The following is a 23726-nucleotide window of genomic DNA, read 5'->3' as shown; positions in this document are numbered from 1 at the left end:
GCATTTTATTGCTACAAATGTTTGTTTCTATTTGTCATTTTGTCACTTGTGTCATTTACTCACATTCCTTTATGTGACTGTTGGTCCTGTTCTTGCTATTTTTAATTTTGCCCCCCCGACCCTTCCCCCTTCAATTTACAGCTGTCAGGTGCTCGGTGGTGCAGGATTATGTGACATACTCCGTGACAGTGCATGACCTTTGGCCCTCAGGGGGGCACGATTCATATCTCGTGTTCTCGACTGCAGTGATTTTCAACCTTTTTGGCAAGTTGACCAACTTCAAAAAGTCTCCTGGGAGAGGGAGGTCCCACTTGGAGTGTCAGACCACCTTTAAAGACCCTCGATCCTTCTTTCTGGGTTGGAAAACAAGCAGCTCGTATCATCATGAGCTTCTGGGTTTAATATCAGAAGAGCAGCGCTGACCGGCGATTTTACATGGTGGGCTGTGGCAAGCCGGTGACACACGTTTATAACGTTCATTTAATGGCCTGGCGTGCTGTTTCACAGACGGGAAAAACTGTTTTAGACTCCCACCGGTGGTCCTCTGTTTGAACCCCCTGTGTGGAGGGTGTGCCACCTCCTGGCTTTGAAACTGCAGAAGCCTAAAATTGAGGAGTCCTGCTCTCCAGGCTGCTTGGGTGGGGTGGGCTTCCTAAGAAGCTGCACGTTTCAAACCTGGTGGGCAAGGGCCCTGTGGGCTTGGTGACTTTTTTTGTTTTTTGTTTTCTTTTGCAGGGCACATTCAGTACCTGTCCACCATAATCAAAGATGGCCGGAAACAGTTCAAGAGAAAATACGGAGTGCAGTTTCTGCTGGACACCATCCGCTTGTACTACGGGTATGCTGACCGCCGCGTGTGTGGCAGGAATACGGACCCCCTGGCCCTCAAAAAGGGTCAATCTGCTACTTAGCCAAGGGGCCTGCACATTTCCGAGGGTCGGACTGTTTCTGAAGTGGACTTCTTTTGTAGGGCGCATGCAGAGGACAGCGAGCTGAGCGCAGACGATGTCAGAACGATCCGCGCGTCCCTCTTTGGGCTGCTCAAGTACTTTCTGAGCAAAGGCGTCATGGTGGAGGATGTGCAGAGCATTCTGGGATACATTGCTGCCATTGGAGAGGAGGAGCAGGTGAGAGCCGTCTCTGGGGGGACAGGGATGGTGGAAATTGTGGTGGCGCTCTGTGATTCTGGGTGCCCATCCATGTCCATGAGGAGCTGAGCTGCTCGTATATTTGAAAAGCCGGAAACTGATGAGTGGGTGGGCTTGTGCAGACGTGGGGGGCTGGACTCTGGCTGACCCCCACAGCAATTTATAAACCAGGCACAGAGTTTGCAGAACTTTGCATATACGTCTCGCACACACAGATTAAAGCGCAATTACCCCAGTTGTCGAATTGTACTCTAGGAGGGGCTTGGGTTATGGTGGTCTCATGTTAAGGCAATCCACAAGTCAGTACCAGCACACACAACCTGGAACGCCGAACTTTTAAGGTCAGGCAGTTCTGCTCACTTATCACGGTGCCATAGAGTGCTGACGTGTTGTGTTAATTAGCACATGCAAGGGAGAATTGCACTGGACTCCGTACACGGGGCAGTAAGGACCCTTGAAATCTGTCCAGCCCACTGAGACAGCTGCCAGTTGGGCACCCAACCCTGCCAACCAGCTGCCAATCAAGCATCTTCCCCTCACCCAATCGGCTGCCACTCCAACATCTGGTGCTGCCCAGCTGACTGCCACTTAAGACATCTTACTCTGCCCAGGTTGGACTTGGTCTTAAATGGGAGGGCAGCTACAGTGTGTGTAAGTCCTGTGAAGCAAAGAGCCATCAGCTGGGAGCACAATGAATACAACATGGCCGCAAGAAAAGAAGTTAAGGGGCTGTTATTGTCTGAGGCACAGACTGGAGGGTCTTTAGTCATCGGCCATCATTGGCGGACTAACTAAACCAGCAAAAAATGGGATGAAGTGACTGTAGAGGGTATGAGAAAGGACAGGGAAGACGAGGAGGGGGATGCAAATGTGCCACTGAAGGGTCTTTGTTGTAACAACCAGGAGTCAAAACGAAAAAGACGCAGGTGGGCCTGTGGACTCTACTCTGGGGACAATCATATGGCACCTTTCACATCTGTCCTTTAATTGATCACATAGTGCATTTCATATCTCGTTTATAGTGACTTTCACGTGTTTCTGTCTGTCTATTTGTTATATAGTGCCTTTCATATCTATCTATCTATCTATCTATCTATTATATAGTGCCTTTCATATCTATCTATCTATCTATCTATCTATCTATCTATCTATCTATCATATAGTGCCTTTTATTATCTATCTATCTATCTATTATATAGTGCCTTTCATATCTATCTGTCTGTCTGTCTATCTGTCCATCTATCTATACTAATAAAAGGCAAAGCCCTCACTCACTCATCACTAATTCTCCAACTTCCCGTGTAGGTTGAAGGCTGAAATTTGGCAGCTCATTCCTTGCAGCTTACTTACAAAAGTTAGTCAGGTTTCATTTTGAAATTCTACACGTAACGGTCATAACTGAATCCTACTTATGTACATATACTGTGTACGTCCATAGCCTGCAGCTCAGTCACCGTGTGAGGCGGAGTTGCGTCCCTCATCACCACGCCTCCCACGTAATTGAGTGCCTGCCCATATAAGGCCGTCCGTCAGCAGCTATCCAATAAACACGCTGCTGCTAAATATTCGCAGATGAAGGACTGTGCTTATGCAAACGAAGATGAGATGGTCAGGGATAGACTAGTGTTTGGCACAAACTCAGCAAAAGTGCGAGAGAAACTTTTAAGTGCCGGGTCTGAGCTAACATTAAATAAAGCCGTGGACATCGCGAGATCGCACGAGATAGCACAAGCACAGCTGAGAACCTTCGATGCATGTACTCCGAGCGGCTCACGTGAACTGACTGTGAACGCAGTACGCAGAGAACAAGCAAGACCTCCAAAGAGTGCTGAACAAAAATCACATTACACGATTGAGAAGGCAGCAATAGAATATGAAGCGAGTGACGCATACAAGAATATTCATAAGTGCAGCTACTGCGGAAACAAAGCACACGGTGGAAAAAGTCAACGTCCAGCTAAAGGAAGACAGTGTAAAAAAATGTGATAAACTGAACCAATTCGCTAAAGTTTACAGGACAAGGAAAGGTAAACCCGTGCATGCAGTGCGTGATGTCTCAGATAAAGAGGAAGACGAGCTGCTTATTGAGGCAGTAAGAGAGGAAGAACCCTCTGACGCTGAACAAGCCTTTGTAGACACATCAATAGGAGAGCACGGTGTGAAGCTTAAGTTTAAATTACGTTCATAATACGCTGCTGCTAAATATTCGCAGGCAAATCCACAACTTAATACCAGGAATGCCTGCTAAACATCTTAGATTCACGAGTAGCGAACGGTTGACAAACACGGAATGTAACTTGAACACAACACGTCCTCCAAATACGAACCTGATTGAAAGAAATAATGAGAATCAAATCCTTGATGACAGCAACACTCACGACAGTCACAAAACAATGACATTGACAATCAGGTTACGTTTCCTTTTCTTTTTCATAACTTCTTTAACACACGACTTCTCCGCTGCGAAGTGTGGCTATTTTGCTAGTCTATTATATAGTGCCTTTCATATCTGTCTCTGTCTATCTATTATATAGTGCCTTTCATATCTATCTATCTATCTGTCATATAGTGCCTTTCACGTCTATCTTTTTCTATCATATAGTTCGTATCTGTCTACCATATAGCGCCTTTCACATCTGCTGCTGCCAGCTCTTCATTTCAGAGTCCCACAACACTCACGTGTGACAACACCACTCAATCATAACAGTTCAAATATGGTCTCATCACGAGCAGTGTGTTTAAATATGGAATACTGTACATGTAAATACATATGGTGTATATTGTACTGTATATAACAGGCATGTCAAACACGCAGCCCCCACAAATCTGTGCGGCCCGCATGACAGATCCTAGTTATCACTGAACTTGTACAAAATGATTACTGTCATTTGTGATTGAGTCATTCTGCATCTTCGGTGTTACTTATTGACTTTTCTTACTTCTGCCTTCTGACAAAAGCGCGTTTTCCCATGGCATTACGGTACCAGAAACGTCATCTACTAGTATAGCCACGAGCCTTGACCAAAGTTAATGAGCCACGACGTCGCAACTGAAGTGCTAGGCTGCAGCAGGGGTGGCCTTAGGCGTGTGCAAACTGGGCACCTGTACAGGGCCGCCAAGCCAATATAAATTGAATATAAAACAGAAACAGAAAATAACGACACAGCTTGGTTTTCAAGTTACAGACACGTGCATATAGAAGCGTGTCATGAGCACGAGGCGGCTATGCAACGGACGTGGCATAAGATACCATATTGACATTGGCGGGCGAAGGGGCCACCGATTCTTTCTCTGCCCAGGGCTGCCACGAGCCTAGAGCTGCCCCTGCTAGGCTACACTACTGGCTGGGCTGCTGAGACTGGCCACTGGGCAGATCTGACCACCACGAGTAGTAATAGCTTGCATATTTTCACGTTTTTTTGCTCTTGTTTTATGTAATTTTGTGTTAGCATTGTAACGAACAGTTAGTGCAGACTACAGCTGAAGATCTGAAGTGGACGCGAGAAGTTGCTGAGTTGTTTATTAACACATTTTTGTGATTTTGAGTTTGTAGAATTAGCGTAGGTCAGGTGGCTTTTTACACATCGGCTTATTTTACAATATAAACCTTGAAGTAAACTTATTAAAGTAAAATTAGGTTTTTGGAGGATTTTTTTTCCAACTTGAATTACTGAGCCGTGAATTCAGTGAACGTTTTCATGGTTTCAGTTCACACGAAACCGGCCTTTGCGCTGTTCTCTTACAACGTTGAGAATGCGCCTGAGAAGATCCAAGTGGAGTTGATTGAACTGCAGTCCGATTCTATTCTGAAGGCAAAATACAACGAAGCTGGTGTGCCAGGCTTGCATGCTTACCTGCCACCCTCGCATGTGCAGATCGGTAAGCTGGCATCGAGAGTACTGTCTATGTTCGGAAGCGCTTACCTTGGTGAGAAATTGTTTTCGTTAATGAAAGCTACCAAAACCCCACATCGCTCAAGACTTGCCGTCGAGCGCCTGTCATCCCTCAGAAAAGTTGCAGCTGCACAAGATTTCAAGCCTGATATCGACGAACTGGTCACTAACAAGAGATGCCAAGTGTCGGGACAAAAGAAATCAATCTCAGACTGCAAGACTCCTATATAAGCAATGAATATAATATTATAATATAAGGACCTAGCTAAGAGTCTAATTATACGCTGTTGTACGGAGAGTTCATGGAAATAAATTGCTTTTATCTAAACTTTGTTACATTTTTTAAAGTTTTCAGTATTGGAAAGAAAGCTACAGTAACTTTGTATAATAGTATAGCAGTATTTGTTACAGTGCGGCCCGCTGACGCACACATGGCAGTCGAAGCGGCCCACCAATGGCAGTGAGTTTGACATGCCTGGTATATAATGTTTAGTTTCCTTTGTATTTATTTGCTTATTGTATTTTATTTTTGTCAGCAGTTCCAAAGAGACATGCAGATATGGGGTGGGGGGATGGGCACTGTACTTGCGGGTTCAACCAATCACGGGTCGAAAATATTTAAACAAAACAACCAATTAAAATGCAGTCTGGGTGGTGCCCTCCAGATCTGCCCAGGCACTAAGTTAAGCCCAAAGATGGAGCTTTTTGAGGGCTCCGAAGTGCAGGTCAGAGTACTTAATGGACGATTGACTTGAGTTGTAAGAATCAGAAGTGACCTTTTACTAAAGTACCGAAGTGTGGCCTTAAAGTCACTGGGGTCACGTGGCTGTCTGGATGCTGACGTTTCCGTCTTTCTGTCTCCCTTGTCCTTTGTATGTTTTCATTCCAGCTCTGCGGGATTTTAGAAATCTTACTGAGCCTGCTGCAGACCAGCGCCGCCCGGGACCAACTCTTCCTGCTGCTCTTTGAAGTCGGCAATGCAGAAATCTTCTACACGTTGCTGGTCAACCACAAGTACTCGGACAAAGTCAGAGAGCTGGTGTTTAAGGTGAGGAGATCTTTATGTTGATTCCTCGCTCGCTGGGCGTGCCATTAAACTTCATAATTTGTGGTCACTTTTGATGACGGGTGCACCACCCTTGTGGAGGACTCCTGGTCCTTTAGTGGCCCTCTAGTCGGCCACCATTCCTGCATGTTAATTGCTCGTCATCCATTCATCCATTTTCTGCCACTCATCCAGGTCTGAGTCACTGGAGCAGGAGTCTAAGCAAAGATGCCCAGATGTCACTTTTCTCTGCCACCACCTCCTTCAGCTTTTCTGGAGGGATACAGAAGCATACATAATCTCTCCATCGTATCCTGGATCTACCCTGGGGTCTCCTCCTGGTTGGACATACCTGAAACACGCTTCCACCAGGAGGAGTCCAGAGGGTGTCCTAATCAGAGGCCCATCCCACCTCAACTGGCCCCCTTCAATATGGAGTAGCAGTGGCTTTACTTTTGAGCTCCTCCTGTATCTCTGTGATCAGCACCCCATCTGTAATGGCTGAGCACAGAGACCCTGTGAAGGAAGCTCGTTTCTGCTGCTTGTATCTGCTATCTGGATCTTTCCGTCACTGATCGAAGTGCATGACCACAGGTGAGGGCAGGAACAAAGTTCACCTGCTGAATGGAGAGTGTGCCTTTCTGCTAAGCTCTCTGTTCACCAGGACTGACCGGTACAACGTCTGCATAACTCCTGATGCCACTCCATCGATCTCTCAGGCCATGCCGCCCTCACTCCTTAACAAGACCCACCAACCTGGAGGGGCCACTCCACCCTATTCTGGCTGAGAACCGCGACCTCAGACTTGGAGGTTCTGGTCTTCATCCTGGCCACTTTACACTCGGACATAAACCACCCCACTGTCCACCTGAGGTAGTGCTCTGCAGTTCAATTAAAACCCAAAATACCATTCAGAACAGCAGGCATTGAGCGCCCTGTCCTGTGTCCACCACTGACCCTGTGACTAGTGAACCCCACGTCCCAGATGTGACTTGAAAGGGTGACCAGACTTTGAAGACCCCCGCACAGTGTTAAAACTGGCTGAAGAATAATCCGTCCTAACCTCTTCATGGCGTTGTGGTCGTAGGTCCTAAGAATCGTTGACTACGATGTTAAAAATACACGTTTCCTACTGTCTAGGTGTCCTCTTCTCGTCGTGCATTTAACCTGAGCTGCTTTAGGTAGGGACCAGCACATCAAACTCTTCTGCATCTTTCAGACATTACACTCAGTTTAGGTCTGGTGTCATCAGAAGGGTCTCACTCCGGCTCTTCCCCTCTGCTGTTCATGTCTTCAGACAGCGGGGCTGGATTGGAACTCTAGACCTCTAAGTCAGAGGGGTCTCCTTTGTGCATGTTATGAACTGAGGGGCTCTGCAGACCCTGAAATGAGGATAGGCTACAAAATGTAGCCCCAGGTCTCCCCTGTGGCCTGTCATCAAGGGGAGCCTGACCCTAAACTTAAGAAGCAGGCTTCATGCCTGTGCAGGCCCAACAGCACAAAAAAGCAAGGAGGTAGGAATGGAAAGAGGGAAACCATAAATATCCCAAAATAACAAATACAAACATTCTTGATAGACAAAGGTTTCATTTGTTCACATAAATAAGAGTAAAAAGAGATCAAATTTAAAAGGTGCATAAAACCAGCACACAGACCCAAAACTCCTATACCATAACAAAGCTTAATAAACCGGAAAATCAGAGAATGAAACACAACAAGAACTAAAGAATCCAAAACCTGAAATCCAAAAGAGAGCTGATGAGCCGAAGTCCATCCCAGTGGTGCAGCAGCCATCTTGCGGTCTGCTGGACTCTGACGTGTCACTGGGGGTGGGGCCTGCAGTGTCAGGTAACTCCGCCCCCTCTGGCACATTATACAGAGAACAGGGCGCAGAACATAAGGAGCAAATAAATGTGTGATAACATAATAGAGAAATATGCAATAATAAACAAAATGAAGAGAAAGCAGAAATTACAAAGTTTACAAAACTCAAAAGAAGACAAACTGAATAAAAAAAAAAATGAGCCAGGCACGAAACACTTTGCTTGTTTCTAAACAGTCCAGAGAAAAGGTAGATCTTCATCATCGCAGTGGTCAGGAAGGTGACTATGTAGTCCAAGAACCCGACTTCAAGGTCTGCGTCTGTTGAGGTCCCTGGGAGGGCGCACTGTTGAGAGGGGCGAGTGAAAATTCTGAGCAAGGACATCCGGACAGTCCCCTCACCTCATGTGTCTCTCCGGCAGGTTTTTGAGAGGATGCTGAAATGCGACAAGGTGTACGAGAAGAGCAAGCAGCGAATCAGACTGCGCGAGGTGGGCTATTCGGGCCTCATGCTGCTCTTTAACGACCTTCCCATTACACACGTGCTTATTAAGAGCCTGTTGAATCAGGTGCTGAGCATAGGTAAGCAAAGCCACGGCTCATGCAGGCCTCTGTCTGCCTGTCTATTAATTATATAGCGCCTCTCATGTCTATGTATCTATCTATTTATAGTGCCTTTCATGCCTATCTATATTATATAGTGCCTTTCATGTCTGTCTGTCTGTCTGTCTATCAGTCATATAGTGCCTTTCACTCCATCTTTCTGTCTATCTACCTAGATTATATAGTGCCTTTCATGCCTATCTATTATATAGTATCTATCTATCTATCTATCTATCTATCTATCTATCAATCATATAGTGCCTTTCATGTCTGTCTGTCTGTCTATCAGTCATATAGTGCCTTTCACTCCATCTTTCTGTCTGTTCGTGCCTAGCCAGGCGGGTTCCTGCTTCATTGTCTTCCCTGTGCTCTTCTCTCCAGATCAAGCGGTCAGCTACAAGGACCTGATGGCGGTGGTGGAGTTGTCTCATAAAGCGGGCTTGAGTGTGCGGCTGCTGATCTGCAGAAAGGTGGGTGACGGGAGTGTCGGTGAGTCTGACTGAAAACACGTAGCTGCCAGCCTTGTGATGAAGTTGGTTTGCTGTTTTAGGGCCTTGTCTACACCTGAATACTAGACCAAAATAGTAAAATAAAAAGAAAAAAGGTAGCTCAAAGAAGGAGATGAATCAAAGGAGGCATAAAGTACCAAGAGACCGTAAAGCTAACGTGAGATTTTAGCTCTTGACTGACAACTGGGATCCCTGTGAATACGAATACAGGGGTTATAACACTGCGACTGTACACAACAGATGACATTTACACTCACTGCATAAGCACCATCCATTGCTACATTTTTTTCACCGCACACACAGTACAAACTTTGGATCACATTTCGCTCACATTCAACGTTTAAACTCTGGAACATTCAAAGTTAGAATCGTTCAAAGTACGGGGCACCGCTTGACTTGTTTTTCCGTCTCCAAGATCTTTGTCTAGATGCGGATGTCGTCCTGCATCTTGTCTTTTGTCCATGCAGAACACGGGCAGGCGGAGTGCTGGTTACTCCAGAATATGTGAATAACTTTGTAATGATATTCCTGGTGATTTTAGGCCTAACGTGAACCGTGGAACTTGTGGCAGGGCCTGCTTTTGTCCTGTTGCAGTACATCATGTGATGTGAAAGTTTACACGGCCTACTCGGCGGGATTCACTCCGAGTGGCAGTGTGGCACATATTGGCCAAGTGTGCCAGTAACAACAACAACATTTATTTCTATAGCACATTTTCATACAAACAGTAGCTCAAAGTGCTTTACATATTAAAGAATAGAAAAATGAAAGACATAATTATAAAACAAAATAAATCAACATTAACATCGAATAAGAGTAAGGTTCAATGGCCAGGGGACAGAAAAACAAAAAAACTCCAGACGGCTGGAGAAAAAATAAAATCTGTAGGGATTCGAGACCATGAGACCGCCTGACCAGTCCCCTCTGGGCATTCTACCTAACATAAATGAAACAGTCCTCTTTGGATTTAGGGTTCTCACGGAAGGGCTTGATGATGATGATGGTCACGTAGACTTCTGCCTTTTAATTCGTCCATCATTGTTGGAGCATCCTGAAGCTTTGAGTAGGTGGTGGTGGCACAGGTCACCACCACAAAGAAACCGGAAAAAGAAACAGAAAAGAGAGTAGGGGTCAGTACGGATTTTAGAGCCACCATGAATAGTTATTTTGAGGAAATTGAACATATAGAGTATCAGGATTAAGTTAAATTACGATTAAAATGAAGTTATAAAAAGGCCATGTTACAGTCATGTGTTTTCAGCAGTGTTTTAAACTGCTCTACTGTATGAGCCTGGTGAATTCCTATTGGCAGGCTAGTCCAGATTTTAGGTGTATAACAGCAGAAGGCCGCCTGCCCGCCTCACCACTTCTTATAAGTTTTGTTCTTGGAATTCTAAGGAGACACTCATTTGAGGATCTGAGGTTACGATTTGGAATATAAGGTGTCAGACATTCCGATATATAAGATGGAGCGAGATTATTTAAGGCTTTATAAACCATAAGCAGAATTTTAAAGTCAATCCTGAATGACACAGGTAACCAGTGTAGTGACATCAAAACTGGAGAAATGTGTTCGGATTTTCTTTTCCTAGTTAGGATTCTAGCAGCTCCATTCTGCACTCGTTGCAAGTGATTGATGTCTTTTTTGGGTGGTCCTGAGAGGAGTGCATTACAGTAATCTAGTCGACTGAAAACAAACGCGTGAACTCATTTCTCAGCATCTTTCAGTGATATAAGAGGTCTAACTTTACTTATGTTTCTTAAGTGAAAAAATGCTGTCCTAATGATCTGATGAATATGTGATTTAAAATTCAGATTACAGTCAACAATCACCCCTAAGCTTTTTACCTCCGTCTTGACTTTTAATCCTAATGTATCCAGTTTATTTCTAATAGCCTCATTGTATCCATTATTGCTGATCACTAAAATTTCAGTTTTCTCTTTATTTAACTTTAGAAAATTACTATTCATCCATTCTGAGATTCAAGTCAGACATTGTGTTAGTGAATCAATAGAATCAGGGTCATCAGGTGCTATTGATAAGTACAGCTGTGTGTCATCAGCATAGCTGTGGTAGCTCACGTTGTGCCCTGAGATAATCTGACCTAACGGAAGCATGTAGATTGAGAAGAGCAGCGGACCAGGATAGAGCCTTGTGGAACACCATATTGGATATCATGTGTCTTCGAGTTGTAATTCCCACAACTAACAAAAAATTAGTAAATGTGAGCTAAACTGATTGACACCTGCACGTCAGTACTACGGTCACAGAGCCAGTCAGTACTCGACCTCACATACCGTCAGTGGTGCATTGTGCAAAAAATGCGGAGTACGCGATCGAGCTGAACCACCGTGAACCAGAGGTAGGCGCCACAAACCAGTTACTGAATTTTATAGCCCATGCTAAGCCGCTATTGCTGAGCTCTTGGTGACAGAAGAATTGAGGATAATTTTGAGTTAACATACAGCGGGGAAAATTAGTATTGAACACGTCAATGTTTCTCTCAGTAAATATACTAGATTTCTAATGGGGTTATTGACATGAATACAAAGAAGTCCATAAATGAAGTGATGTGTAATAAAGTGGAATGACATGGGGAATAAGAATTGAACACATGAAGAAAAGGAGGAGCAGAAAGGCCTGGAAAGCCAAGAAAGCAGATGACGTCTGTCAATCCTGATAGCCCCCCCTGTCAGTGCCAATGAACATCAGCTGCTTTAGTCCTCTTTGATGGCCTGTCATTACCAAGGGTGTCACACAAGAAGCATTTCATGATCGGGAAAATCAGAGAGCGCTCTGAAGACCATCACAACCTTACTAATGGCAGTGGTGACAGACGTACTTCTAAACTTCTGAATGTGCCAGTGAGCACCGGAAGTGGAAAGAACATCATCTCACCATAAACGGGTCACCACCAGGCACTCCTCGCAAGATTTCAGTCAAAAGAATAATCAGAAGAGCCAAGGACCACTCGCCGAGAGCTTCAGAATGACCTGGAACTGGCAGATCCCGCAAGTAATGAACTCCACCGCCATGGCCTCTACGCACACCGCTCACCCACGAAAAACTCCACTGCTGAAGAAAAAGAACATTGAAGCTCATTGAAAGTTTGCTGCACAATATTTGGACAAACCAATGGAATCCTAGGAGAGAAGAGGTGACCAACATGACACTCTTTGGATGTTACTGGAGGAGAAATGGCACATCATCACCCCAAAAACACCCCAAAATACTGGCAGACTTGACAGAATTGAAGGAAGGATGGATGGAGAAATGTAGCAGGACAATGCTGATAAGAATCTGCTGCCATCTCCCAGGATGCTGAAGATGAAACGAGGTGGGACATTTCAGCAAGATGAGGAAAGGAAACTCTCAGTTGGTGTCAGAGAATAAAAAAAAATAAAGAAGCTGCTAGAATGGCCCAGTCAGTCAGTCACCTGACTAGAAAATCTATGGAAAGAACTGAAGATCAGAGTTCATAGAAGAGACCCCTGGAACCTTCCAGATTTGAAGACAGTTTGGGCCAGAATCCCACCTGAGCAATGCATGCGACTCGTTTCTGCACACAGGAGACGTCTGGAAGCTGTCGTCACCCACTGTGGCTTTTCCACCGGGTATTCAGTACATTTCAGTAAGTGTGTTCAATTCTTATTCCCTGAGTCATTCCACTTTATTACATGTAACTTCATTTATAGACTTTTATTTGTTTCGATTTCTTTGTATGTGTGGATTACTCGAGCCGTTACCGACCTCTGGTGTAAATTTCATGTTAGTCGCCCCATTAGTAACACATTCACTGAGACAAACGTCGACACGTTCAGTACTTATTTTCCCTGCTGTAATCGGTAAGTTTCACTGTTTCTTCTTCATAGACTTTTGCTCGAACCCTTCAAATGATGAGTGGTGATCGATGGCAGTTTTTAATCAACTCTGAACGATTCTGATTGCGTTACCGACCACCCTGGCTGCTCCCATAACGTGGAATGCTATCCACAATCGCCTCCCCAGTGCAGGTGCTTTCTGTGGTCTTTGAGTGAAGCGGCGCCAACAGTTTGTCACATTTATCTGTGACCATCCTCATCGTACGTAGTGAAGGACTGTGAGTGACATGTTGTGACGTTTTTCAGTGATTTTTGTCTACTTGTCTGCAGAACAGAGATTGCAAATCATGTCAAGGCATCAGCCTTCAGTGACGTCCATAATATGATTTTCTTTTGAGGTGAAAAGTATACGATGAAGAAAAGCCCGGCCTGTGGCAGAAGGAGACGAGTAGCGAAGTGACACACATAGCCGATCTCCTATTAGAATGGGCGCACCTCACAAAATTGTTGATTGCTAAGTTTTTGTTTTTTTTTTCTTTCTAACGCTACATGGAGGCCCCATTTTACAACCTGTGTGCAGTTCCACGGTGCAGATCCATACTCGATAACATTCTTGTCTTGGAAAAATGAACTTCTTCGGTAACATTTAAGGCCTTTGTTTTTCATATCTGGATTTGTGCCCCTTGAAATCCATTTTACAGCACAGAACAGGCATATGACGTATACTTTTTTAAAATTTTTAAACGATGCTTTACAGTAGAACACAAGTTTGTGCGTCCGATATGTGAAGATGTCGTATACTGTGATCGTGAACACATAACTAACTCACTTATCCTTTTAGGTCCTTCTCTTCACATGTGAATAACCTGATTTGTTCTCAGAATGTGCAATATGAACTTAAGGTGCAACACTCTGTACTCTAGTTTGATACTTATTTATATTTATATTTACATGATTACTTTATACCTGCTCTTAGTGTAACATGTCCCTTGTCTGTTGTTAAGTTGTAACATAAGTAATTTCCTTCAGGATTAATAGTTTTCTTGATTAATATTATGACTACGGTGTAAAACAAAAGCAGACAACGTAAGACCACACGCCAGTTTCTGCAGTGCGCGGGCCTTCACGATTGGCACACATTGCCCTTTTATAAGCCTTTGGTTGAATTCTTTTGCTAAATCATCCAGCAGTAAATCTGCCAGTCAAATTGTTGGCCTGTTTTACATATTCAGACCAACCAGAAGAAGTTCTCCTGATAGAACAAAACTCAAAAACTGGTTCTTGTGGTCATTTTGAAGCCCTGGCCAGGAACAGTGTCTCCATACTGCCGTCTGTGTCCCATGGGGCCGTGCAGTTAGAGCACCAGCTAGTGGCCTCCGGTGTTACTGCAGTCTTGAGGCTTTCATCTTTCTTAAAGGACTTTCATAGGTAGGCAGTGTGATATACTGAGAGAACTTGTTGTATTATCGTAGTATTTCCCTCTACTTACCCTTTACCTGTTTTTCTTCAAGGGTAAGTGTACTCGTCAAGTTTGTTACAGGGTTGGTCTACTGTTGCACTTTAAGATTAACACACACATACATAGCTACACGCATACACACAGAAACTCAACAGTGCCCTGACGCACACACATCTGGTTAACCTCTGGCACTTTAAACTACACAAGTGCCTTAGGAATAACACAGCCTGCCACTCTCTCGGCACTTCAGGAGACTCACTTATTATTGGCACAGACAACATACAATGTTTTAATGATATCTCAGACCTAAATATTACAAACCGGATTCCAAAAAAGTTGGGACACTATACAAATCGTGAATAAAAACTGAATGCAATGATGTGGAGGTGCCAACTTCTAATATTTTATTCAGAATAGAACATAAATCACGGAACAAAAGTTTAAACTGAGAAAATGTATCATTTTAAGGGAAAAATATGAGAATTTATATCAGAATTTCATGGTGTCAACAAATCTCAAAAAAGTTGGGACAAGGCCATTTTCCCCACTGTGTGGCATCTCCCCTTCTTCTTACAACACTCAACAGACGTCTGGGGACCGAGGAGACCAGTTTCTCAAGTTTAGAAATAGGAATGCTCTCCCATTCTTGTCTAATACAGGCCTCTAACTGTTCAATCGTCTTGGGCCTTCTTTGTCGCACCTTCCTCTTTATGATGCGCCAAATGTTCTCTATAGGTGAAAGATCTGGACTGCAGACTGGCCATTTCAGTACCCGGATCCTTCTCCTCGCAGCCATGATGTTGTGATTGATGCAGAATGTGGTCTGGCATTATCTTGTTGAAAAATGCAGGGTCTTCCCTGAAAGAGATGACGTCTGGATGGGAGCATATGTTGTTCTAGAACCTGAATATATTTTTCTGCATTGATGGTGCCTTTCCAGACATGCAAGCTGCCCATGCCACACGCACTCATGCAACCCCATACCATCAGAGATGCAGGCTTCTGAACTGAGCGTTGATAACAACTTGGGTTGTCCTTGTCCTCTTTGGTCCGGATGACATGGCGTCCCAGATTTCCAAAAGAACTTGAATCGTGACTCGTCTGACCACAGAACAGTCTTCCATTTTGCCACACTCCATTTTAAATGATCCCTGGCCCAGTGACAACGCCTGAGCTTGTGGATCTTGCTTAGAAATGGCTTCTTCTTTGCACTGTAGAGTTTCAGCTGGCAAGGCGGATGGCACGGTGGATTGTGTTCACTGACAATGGTTTCTGGAAGTATTCCTGAGCCCATTCTGTGATTTCCTTTACAGTAGCATTCCTGTTTGTGGTGCAGTGTCGTTTAAGGGCCCGGAGATCACGGGCATCCAGTATGGTTTTACGGCCTTGACCCTTACACACAGAGATTGTTCCAGATTCTCTGAATCTTCGGATGATGTTATGCACAGTTGATGATGATAGATGCAAAGTCTTTGCAATTTTTCGCTGGGTAACACCTTTCTGATATTGCTCCACTATCTTTCTGCGCAACATTGTGGGAATTGGTGATCCTCTACCCATCTTGGCTTCTGAGAGACACTGCCACTCTGAGAAGCTCTTTTTATACCCAATCATGTTGCCAATTGACCTAATTAGTGTGTTTGGTCTTCCAGCTCTTCGTTATGCTCAAATGTACTTTTTCCAGCCTCTTATTGCTACTTGTCCGAACTTTTTGGGGATTTGTTGACACAGTGAAATTTTGAATCAACATATTTTTCCTTTAAAATGATACATTTACTCGGATTAAACGTTTGATCTGTCATCTACGTTCTATTACAAATAAAATATTGACATTTGCCATCTCCACATCATTGCATTCAGTTTTTATTCACAATTTGTTTAGTGTCCCAACTTTTTTGGAATCCGGTTTGTACTTTTGATCTACAAAAATATATATAAACATGCAAAGGCTCAGCATTCTTGACTATCGGCCATTTATCAGCCAAGAGTGCCTTACTTGACGTACTGTTCCCTACTTTTGGGTGGAGTGCACACCCTCAGCCTTAATAAACCTTGCAGCACAAAGCATATGGCAAACCTCCAGTTGCACCAGGTGCTCAAAGAAATCGAATTTATTATTTCAATCACTGTAGACATTAAGACAAAGCAGAGAAAGTTAAAAGCAGCACGGTGCTCATTACAGGAATAATAATAATAATACCAGTGGAACAAAGAATAATAGAAAATAGTACTGATCGTTAAGTCTGGACATACAGTATATAGTCTTCAGAAAAAGGTTACAAAAAGTTAAAGATGACAAGGATGAATGTCACAGGCGGCTTGTGATTGCGCACTCGTAGTTATTCATTAGATGCTTTTCTATTCTCTTCTGACGTCTTCGTCCCTTCTTTTTCCTCCCTCCTTCCTATATCACTCCTCAGACAAGGAATTTTTATTCTAAAATTCTACTGGGGTATTTTGCAAGCTGTGATTGTTAGGTATTCTGACTGGCTGGCTGTCAATATGATAAATAAATTCACTGTCCGTTTTCCCAAACAATAAAACTGTTTTTGATGTTGCCTGAGGTGTCGCTATGTCTTCCTTTCCCAGGCTGTAAAATAATTAGATGTCCATCCTTTCTCAGGTTATAAAGTAATTGATAGCCTGAGCCACCAGCATGTCTTCCTTTCTTTATTGGAACGGCTGTTTTAAAAGTGAGGTATAACTGGGAAGAAGACCTCCTTTGATTTGTCCTGAAAGTAGTTCATCTGTTGTCTTGAGCAAAATATAATGGAAATATAAACCAAAATGTACAGATTTTGTACCCCACAACACTTGTGTTGCATCATCCAGTGAGTTAGTATGGTGGACCCCGCTTGTTACTTTACAGTGAATTCTTCAACAAGCAGACGGGGATGCAGGCGGGGTGGAGTGGTGGCTCTGAGGCTAAGGATCTGCGCTGGCATCCCGAAGGTTGCTGGTTCGAATCCTCGTCGCTGTCAAAAGAGATGCTACTCTGCTGGGCCCTTGAGGAAGGCCCTTAACCTTCAATTGTACAATGGCTGACCCTGCGCTCTGCGAAAAGATGCATTTCACTGCGTGTTGTCCTGTATAACTATGTATATGATAAAAAAATAAAGAATTATTAAAGGAAAAAGAATTAAAAGGTGGAAACTTGTTAGTGGGGATTATCATACAGATGTTCGAAAGCGTTGACCGAGTATTGAGGTGGACAGTAGGACTTTAGGGACCTTCAGCTCAAGGTCATTTTGGAGAATTTGAGTGAAGAGGGGCGATGTGCTTGTTGGACAGAACGGCCCATTTTCATCAGAGCATGTTCTCCAGTATCCTCCCATTTTCATGCATAGTGGCAGTATAACCTTGTAGGCCCCTTGTCGTATCCCCTCAATTGTATGACGTAGCAAATTTTTTTTTAAGTCTCATTTCACTGGCTGAAGCTGCCAGTAAACCCTCCGTCAGGGTATCTGACAGCCTGGATCCCGTCCACCAGTGCTTAATCAGTAAACCCTCCGTCACGGCGGGGTCCTCTTGTATGGAGGTCGTCCTCGCAGCTTTCAGGTTTGTTTCTAGCTGATGATTTTTCACCGCTGCCCCTTCTTTTCTGTGTTTCTCTCTTTCCAGCTTCACCACCTGTTACAGATGCACCAGGACGCCTCCCAGCAAATCTCACGACAGCCTGGATGGCAGGAGACACTGGTTAAGCTCTTCCTCAGGGAAAATGCAGAACTGCGAGACGGGAGCAGCAGGACGGACTCCTCCAGCTCCAGCAGTTTGGATCTGCTCAAGAGCCGGAACAGTGTGGCCGAATCTCATCAGGGTCCAGAGAAGAAAAGCCCTGGGGACCTTCAGATCTTGGAGGTATTGGACGGCAGAGAAGAGATGGACATATCGGTGGACTCCCTCATCATTACGGATGGACCGATGGGTAACGGGAATGCGACGCCCTCAGAGCTGCAGAGCAGGAGCTGGCCTGGCAAGCCGGGGGACTTGACGCTGGACCTGTCCAGGATCGGCCCCACCGAGCCGGAGCACAGTGGAAGTCAAACCCCCGGAAGCCTGCCAAGCACACCTTCGCCCCTGGAGACCAGCAAGCCTTTTCCCAGCATCCAGTACGACCGGGAGCCATCACTGATGACGGAGGACAGCTTCAGCTTCACTGAAGACTTTCTGTTTGACAGCTTTGTTGGCGGGGAGGTACGGTTTGCAGTTTCTTTAATAAATCCATGGCTGGCCCTGTGAGGCTTCGGACTTTTTTCCCCCCTTAGGAATTTCATCATCTTCCCACAGTTTGGTCCAATAGCAGTTCTACAGTGACCTGTTCTTATTTCTTTAGATTGGGTGGTACAATTCTAAAATAGGACTGGAGTGTCAGTGTGACTCTGCGCCATAAATAACGACGATAGAAATCAGCAACTCTAAAATAACAGAATTGCAAGCTGGAGGTTAAATAATAGAAATAGGAAACACCGTAGGGAGTCCTTGACGCCAACTGAAAAAATACACGGAACAGAAATTGGCGCTTCATTGGCACCCATTTGGATATAACAGTAATGCAAGCCTGGGGCTCCGTGAGTCCAGATATTAAATAGTGAGGATGTAAAATCGAGGGTCCCTTGTGTGATAGGCAACCCAGAAGAAACTGGCGCCGACAATTCTGTGGTACTGTTATGGTCTGTTTCTGATTTTTGATTTATTTTGCGATTTAGTTGTTAAATATTATCAAGATATTTAGGACCTGTTAAAGGTTTTCATCCATGCAGACTTTGAGTATTGCAGTCATTTTTGAATTAGACCTTCTACAATGTTGTCAATATATTTGCGCCGTTTCTAGCGCTAGTTTTGTTTCTTTATGGGCACTGCCATTTGTTGTTATTTAGCCTTGGTAACCACCTGTCAAAGTCATCAAAGCAGTAGATAAAAGGTCACCTCTGACATCCCGTCCCGTCCGAGATCGCGGATACCAAAAGTAAGAACTCCCCTCATTGTGATTCTTTCCTGCTCAAAGGTTTTCAGTTAAACGCTTCTTTAACTTTGATTTTTGGTTTTTGATTAGGATTTGACGTCCGTTTTTTGCTGATCTACGTCTGACCTTCTGGTTTCCACGCTTCCCTCCTAGCACAACAGATTCCAGTTTTAATATATTTGAGATACAAGTTTAGCGTAGCAGCTCTGGGAGAACAGGATATAAAATTACAGGAGACAAGCTTGTAGCACCAAAGCTAACATCCGACCAGGTAGATGCTGGCGATTTGTTGCCATTGGCTCAGAAATCACAGATATTGCAGCCTAGAGGGTCCATGAGGCTGGGTGTAAAATAACAGGGGCGCATGGTACAGAATGTAGAATAAAGGGGACAGAGTCAGGGGTGCCAGGATAGAATATCCGAGATACAAATTTAGAGCCTGAAGTCACCTGAATCCAAGCTGGTGGCTCTGGAAAAAACACCAGGAATTATGGGAAAACAAGATTAGGGGCCTGGGGCACCCAACGTAAAATCTGAACGGTAGCTGCTGGTGATGCTTCTAAAAACACTTAAATTTAATATAAAACACTCAAGATACAAAAAATGTAAAACAACGTGAATCCCTAGCCGAGTCCAGGGCACCAAATCTGAAATATGAAAAAAAGAGGAGTTGGCGAGTCTGTGGCACCAGCCCTAAAGTGGTGCTGATGGGAATTTAGTTTCATTTAACTGATTCGATTTTTTCAAAGTACTGTACCCATTTAAGTACATTGATTGATTTCATTCATTTGATATATATATATATATATATAAAAATCCAGCATCTGTCTGACTGCTTTTTACGACAGAATGAATTTGGATCGTTTTTTTCTTTTCTATAATTTGCTTGAACATTCCGGTTGATTTTGCGACTTCTCTCATTGCGCTAAGAATCAGAGTTCACTTGCTGGAGCGATGTAGTCACGCTAATCCGAGGGGAAGGGGAGCGTGACTTCAGGAGTGGGGAGCCGGGCAGGCCCTCCTCACTGTCCTGTGTCACTACTACGTGGGCGGAGCCGTGGGGGACAGCTAGTTTTATATATAAGCAGCGAATTAATTATATATTGAAAGTAAAAATTAATTTGCTATTGTTTTGTTTCTGTACACAAAGCACAATAATACATTTAAGACGCCTATTTAAAATAAGACTTGTAGTGACTCGTTCGCGAATCAGATGAGTTAAGACTCGTGACTCAGGCAGTTCTTGCACACGTGCTTAGCTCTCCGCCATCTTGGATGAAGGGCACTCATGCACTCCCGTGGAGCTCCACTGAGTTGTTAAGTTTGTGCTCGCAAATCGGTTCTTATCAGTCACTGAAAAGCATCGCTCACATAAGAACTAATCGTCTGCGAATCGCCCATCACTATAAAGTGGCAGGAATACAAGCTGGAGAGTCAAAAACGTAAAACGCAAAGAGCTGACAGCAGTAACGCCACAAATATATCGTGACTTGGCAAAGCTGGGTCTGGAATGGCAGGAATGCAAACAACAGGTCAGAAATCTGGGCCACAAAAATGGGCAATTCCTTGGCACCAGGAATCTGAAGTTCCTTTATGTTGGTAGTGGTACCCATAACAGTGCCAGGTCCACTTCTTTCTTTTCCCAGTTTACTTTGGCTGAAGGAGTTTCTAGCAGTGCCAGTCCAACAAGCACATTCTTTACAACCAACCGCCAGTACTTTGTACTTGATAAGATGACAATAACGAGACACTTGTACATTTTGCCCCTCTAAAACAATATCCCATTAGCGTACTTCCATGTGAATGGCAATTTGATGTGCCAGCCTGACTTGTGACTTGCTGGTTTGTTGATGTTTGCCCACCTGTGCCAATCCTGACTTTCCTTTTTGTGTTTACCCCCCAGAGGAGCGAGGAGGAGCTGACCCGAATGTTGACAGAGATTTTGCTGTGCGTTATGTGGAGAGGTGTGGACGGCTCTGACGACGCGGCATGGCAGGATCGCGGGCAGGTCTTCTCTGCTCTTACTAAACTGGGAACGGCCAACGAACTGCTGCTCCCCGTGGACGAGATTAAATTGAGGTCAGTATTGCCAGAGGCAGCCGTGTCAGAGCTTTATGACAAGGAGATGCCCAGCTTCTCTGTCACTCTGGTCACAACATGGAGGGGCTGAAGTTTGGAATGACAGCTAGAGGGGGGTCATCAGAGTCCACAAGCACGGAAGCTAATGCGGCATTGGGTAGGATGGCGCACACAGCATTGTCCGCTCACACCTCCTCTCCCTCTCCCCACAGTCTCCTGGAGAAGATGCTGGAGTGGGCGGTGACGGACAACAGGGAGGCGTCGGCAGCCACCTTGCCAGTCCACACGGAGAATGCTGTCCGGCTGCTCCACATAGTCCAGGACTTCCTTCAGGCAGAGGGCCTGGTCAACCCCAGCATGTGGACAGAGAAGGTAGGGGGCCCAGTTGGTCCAGTTTCACAAAATCTTCACACTGCTGTTAGAGGGTGGTATGCATTGATGAAACTTTTAGTAGCAAACGAGTTCACTATAAAACGAGATGATCAGGTGCCCGGCGCCACTGGGTAAACCTTGATAAAGGAGACAAGAGCAGGTCACCTGGACTAACGCACATCCGGAAATCAACCCTTCATACCGATTATCATAAGCTTGTGATGCGAGGGCACCGTCTTGAATGTCTGCCGTGTGATTTCCTTCTGCTCTTTCTGACAGGTCCTCGAGGAGGCTGTGACCTTGATGGACGGCCTCATGGTGTGGTACACGTCTGGCACCCAGTGGATGCAGCTCTCTCAGATTGGCGTGAGGCTCCTGCTGGGCTTCATGGCGCAGGATAACATACAGGTAAGTTTAGCAAGTCGTTTTGGTGTTGGTGAGCGTTTTGTCGTTTTAGGGTCCTGGGGTGAGCCAACAAGAAGTACCACCACATTTCAAACGTTTATCCTACAAAAACACTTCAAGATAAAATCAATTTCATGGCGACACAAGAAAGGGGATACAATATAGATTTCCGCTGTGTTTTAAAAATCTTCAAGATGGTGGCCATCATTAGCGATACACTCTTCAAGACGATTTCTGAACGCTCACGTGACTCGTTCGGCCATTTCAAGGGGAATAGCGGCGATTTTGTGTCAAATAGCGCCCTTGAGGGCTTCAAGATTTTGAGGTTGGTGTGTGTGTACCTTCGCAAGGAGTGAGATCAGGCGAACGTGAAGGCCCCCTGACATTGCTGCGCAGGGAGATCAGCTTCCCCAGACACATCTCCCGCAAAACCTGCATGGATCTCCACACAGGCCATGTGACCTGTCGCTCCAGGCATCCACCACATCCATTTCATCCAGAAAGTTCTCTTAGCATTTCAGTGTAACGTTCTGAAGTGACGGTGACCGTTCCTACAATGCCAATCTGTGCAGCGGCGCCCCAAACTGTAATCCGTGTTCTCGCTGTGTGGGGGTCTCTGGTGAAGTTCACCAGGGTTGGTGTCAGCCCGGTAGCCAAAGTTTTGCTTATTTATGCAACCATTCAAATGGAAATGTGCCTCGTGGCCGACGTCACATGACAATGGCATCTCGATGAACAGTTTGCAGAATGTTGGCACACAACTCTCTACGGCTTTGCCAGTCTCTCCCGGGGAGTTCCTGCACTGCCATCATTTTGTGAGGTCCTCATGGAAAATCAAAGACGTGTTGGAAATGCTGAAGGCAGAAGTTTGCTGAACGTCTAGCAGACTGCAGAACGGATGCCCTCGCAGCTGGGATGTTGTCGTAGAGTCCGAGGACGGTCTGGAGATTTTCTGTTCAATGTTGTACAATGTTGTCTGTCTAAATTTAGAATTGTGTTCTGATTTGGGACGTCACCGTCAGGAGGAATGCTGAAGTGCATTCAGAAGGCGCCTTGTGTAGTGATGATGGATTCATTGTTTTTGAAGAATGTTTCGACAGCGAAAGCAGCGGTGGGCACTGCACCAACTGAAAACTACAAGGGGTCGCCTGTCAAAGGACCCCAACCCACCTTGAGAAATGGGGTACTTCATTATGGCTCACCCCGTACTTTATTATGTAGTTTGGTGCTTCCTAAACGCGATCCTGGGGGCCGGACTCCCTGTGGCTGCAGGTTTTTGCTCCAACCAGATTCACAATCAGTGATAATAATCGATAACAACTGATCTCATTTAATTAGCTGCTCTTTTTTACTCTTCTCTCATTCTACATTCAGAGAAACACAACAGTATGGTGTTTACATTTATAAGACATTTAGAAATATTTTTTCAGTTTTTTTCTAACGCTATAAATGCTTGACTCTCTTTTCTTGTTTTCCTATTGTTTCCCCTGTTTCTGTGTAGTTTGCTCCCTTCATTTAACTCTAATAGTGACAATTAAAAACCGGCACAGCAGACACCCGGGATGATAAAAACAGCAACGACTTCAGCATCAGACCTGCTAATTATT

At 44.7% G+C, this 23726-nt stretch overlaps 1 protein-coding gene across 2 annotated transcripts in view; it reads left to right on the top strand.

The window, feature by feature from the left end:
* The window catches only part of nbeal1 (neurobeachin-like 1), a 128139-nt gene that overhangs the window by 85489 nt on the left and 18924 nt on the right, over window positions 1-23726 (top strand). For both annotated transcript variants that reach the window (XM_039757802.1, XM_039757801.1), the window contains 9 exons: window positions 736-838; window positions 971-1127; window positions 5931-6089; window positions 8330-8489; window positions 8892-8980; window positions 17922-18494; window positions 21167-21342; window positions 21555-21714; window positions 21994-22122. In XM_039757802.1, the coding sequence (XP_039613736.1) occupies window positions 736-838; window positions 971-1127; window positions 5931-6089; window positions 8330-8489; window positions 8892-8980; window positions 17922-18494; window positions 21167-21342; window positions 21555-21714; window positions 21994-22122 (1706 nt within the window). The remainder of the gene's footprint in view (window positions 1-735; window positions 839-970; window positions 1128-5930; window positions 6090-8329; window positions 8490-8891; window positions 8981-17921; window positions 18495-21166; window positions 21343-21554; window positions 21715-21993; window positions 22123-23726) is intronic.

The sequence above is a fragment of the Polypterus senegalus genome, chromosome 6 (genome assembly GCF_016835505.1).
Source record: "Polypterus senegalus isolate Bchr_013 chromosome 6, ASM1683550v1, whole genome shotgun sequence".
Classification (NCBI taxonomy): Eukaryota; Metazoa; Chordata; class Cladistia; order Polypteriformes; family Polypteridae; genus Polypterus; species Polypterus senegalus.
Note: the sequence above shows the minus strand (reverse complement) of the source record. Positions and strands in the feature narration are given on the sequence as shown.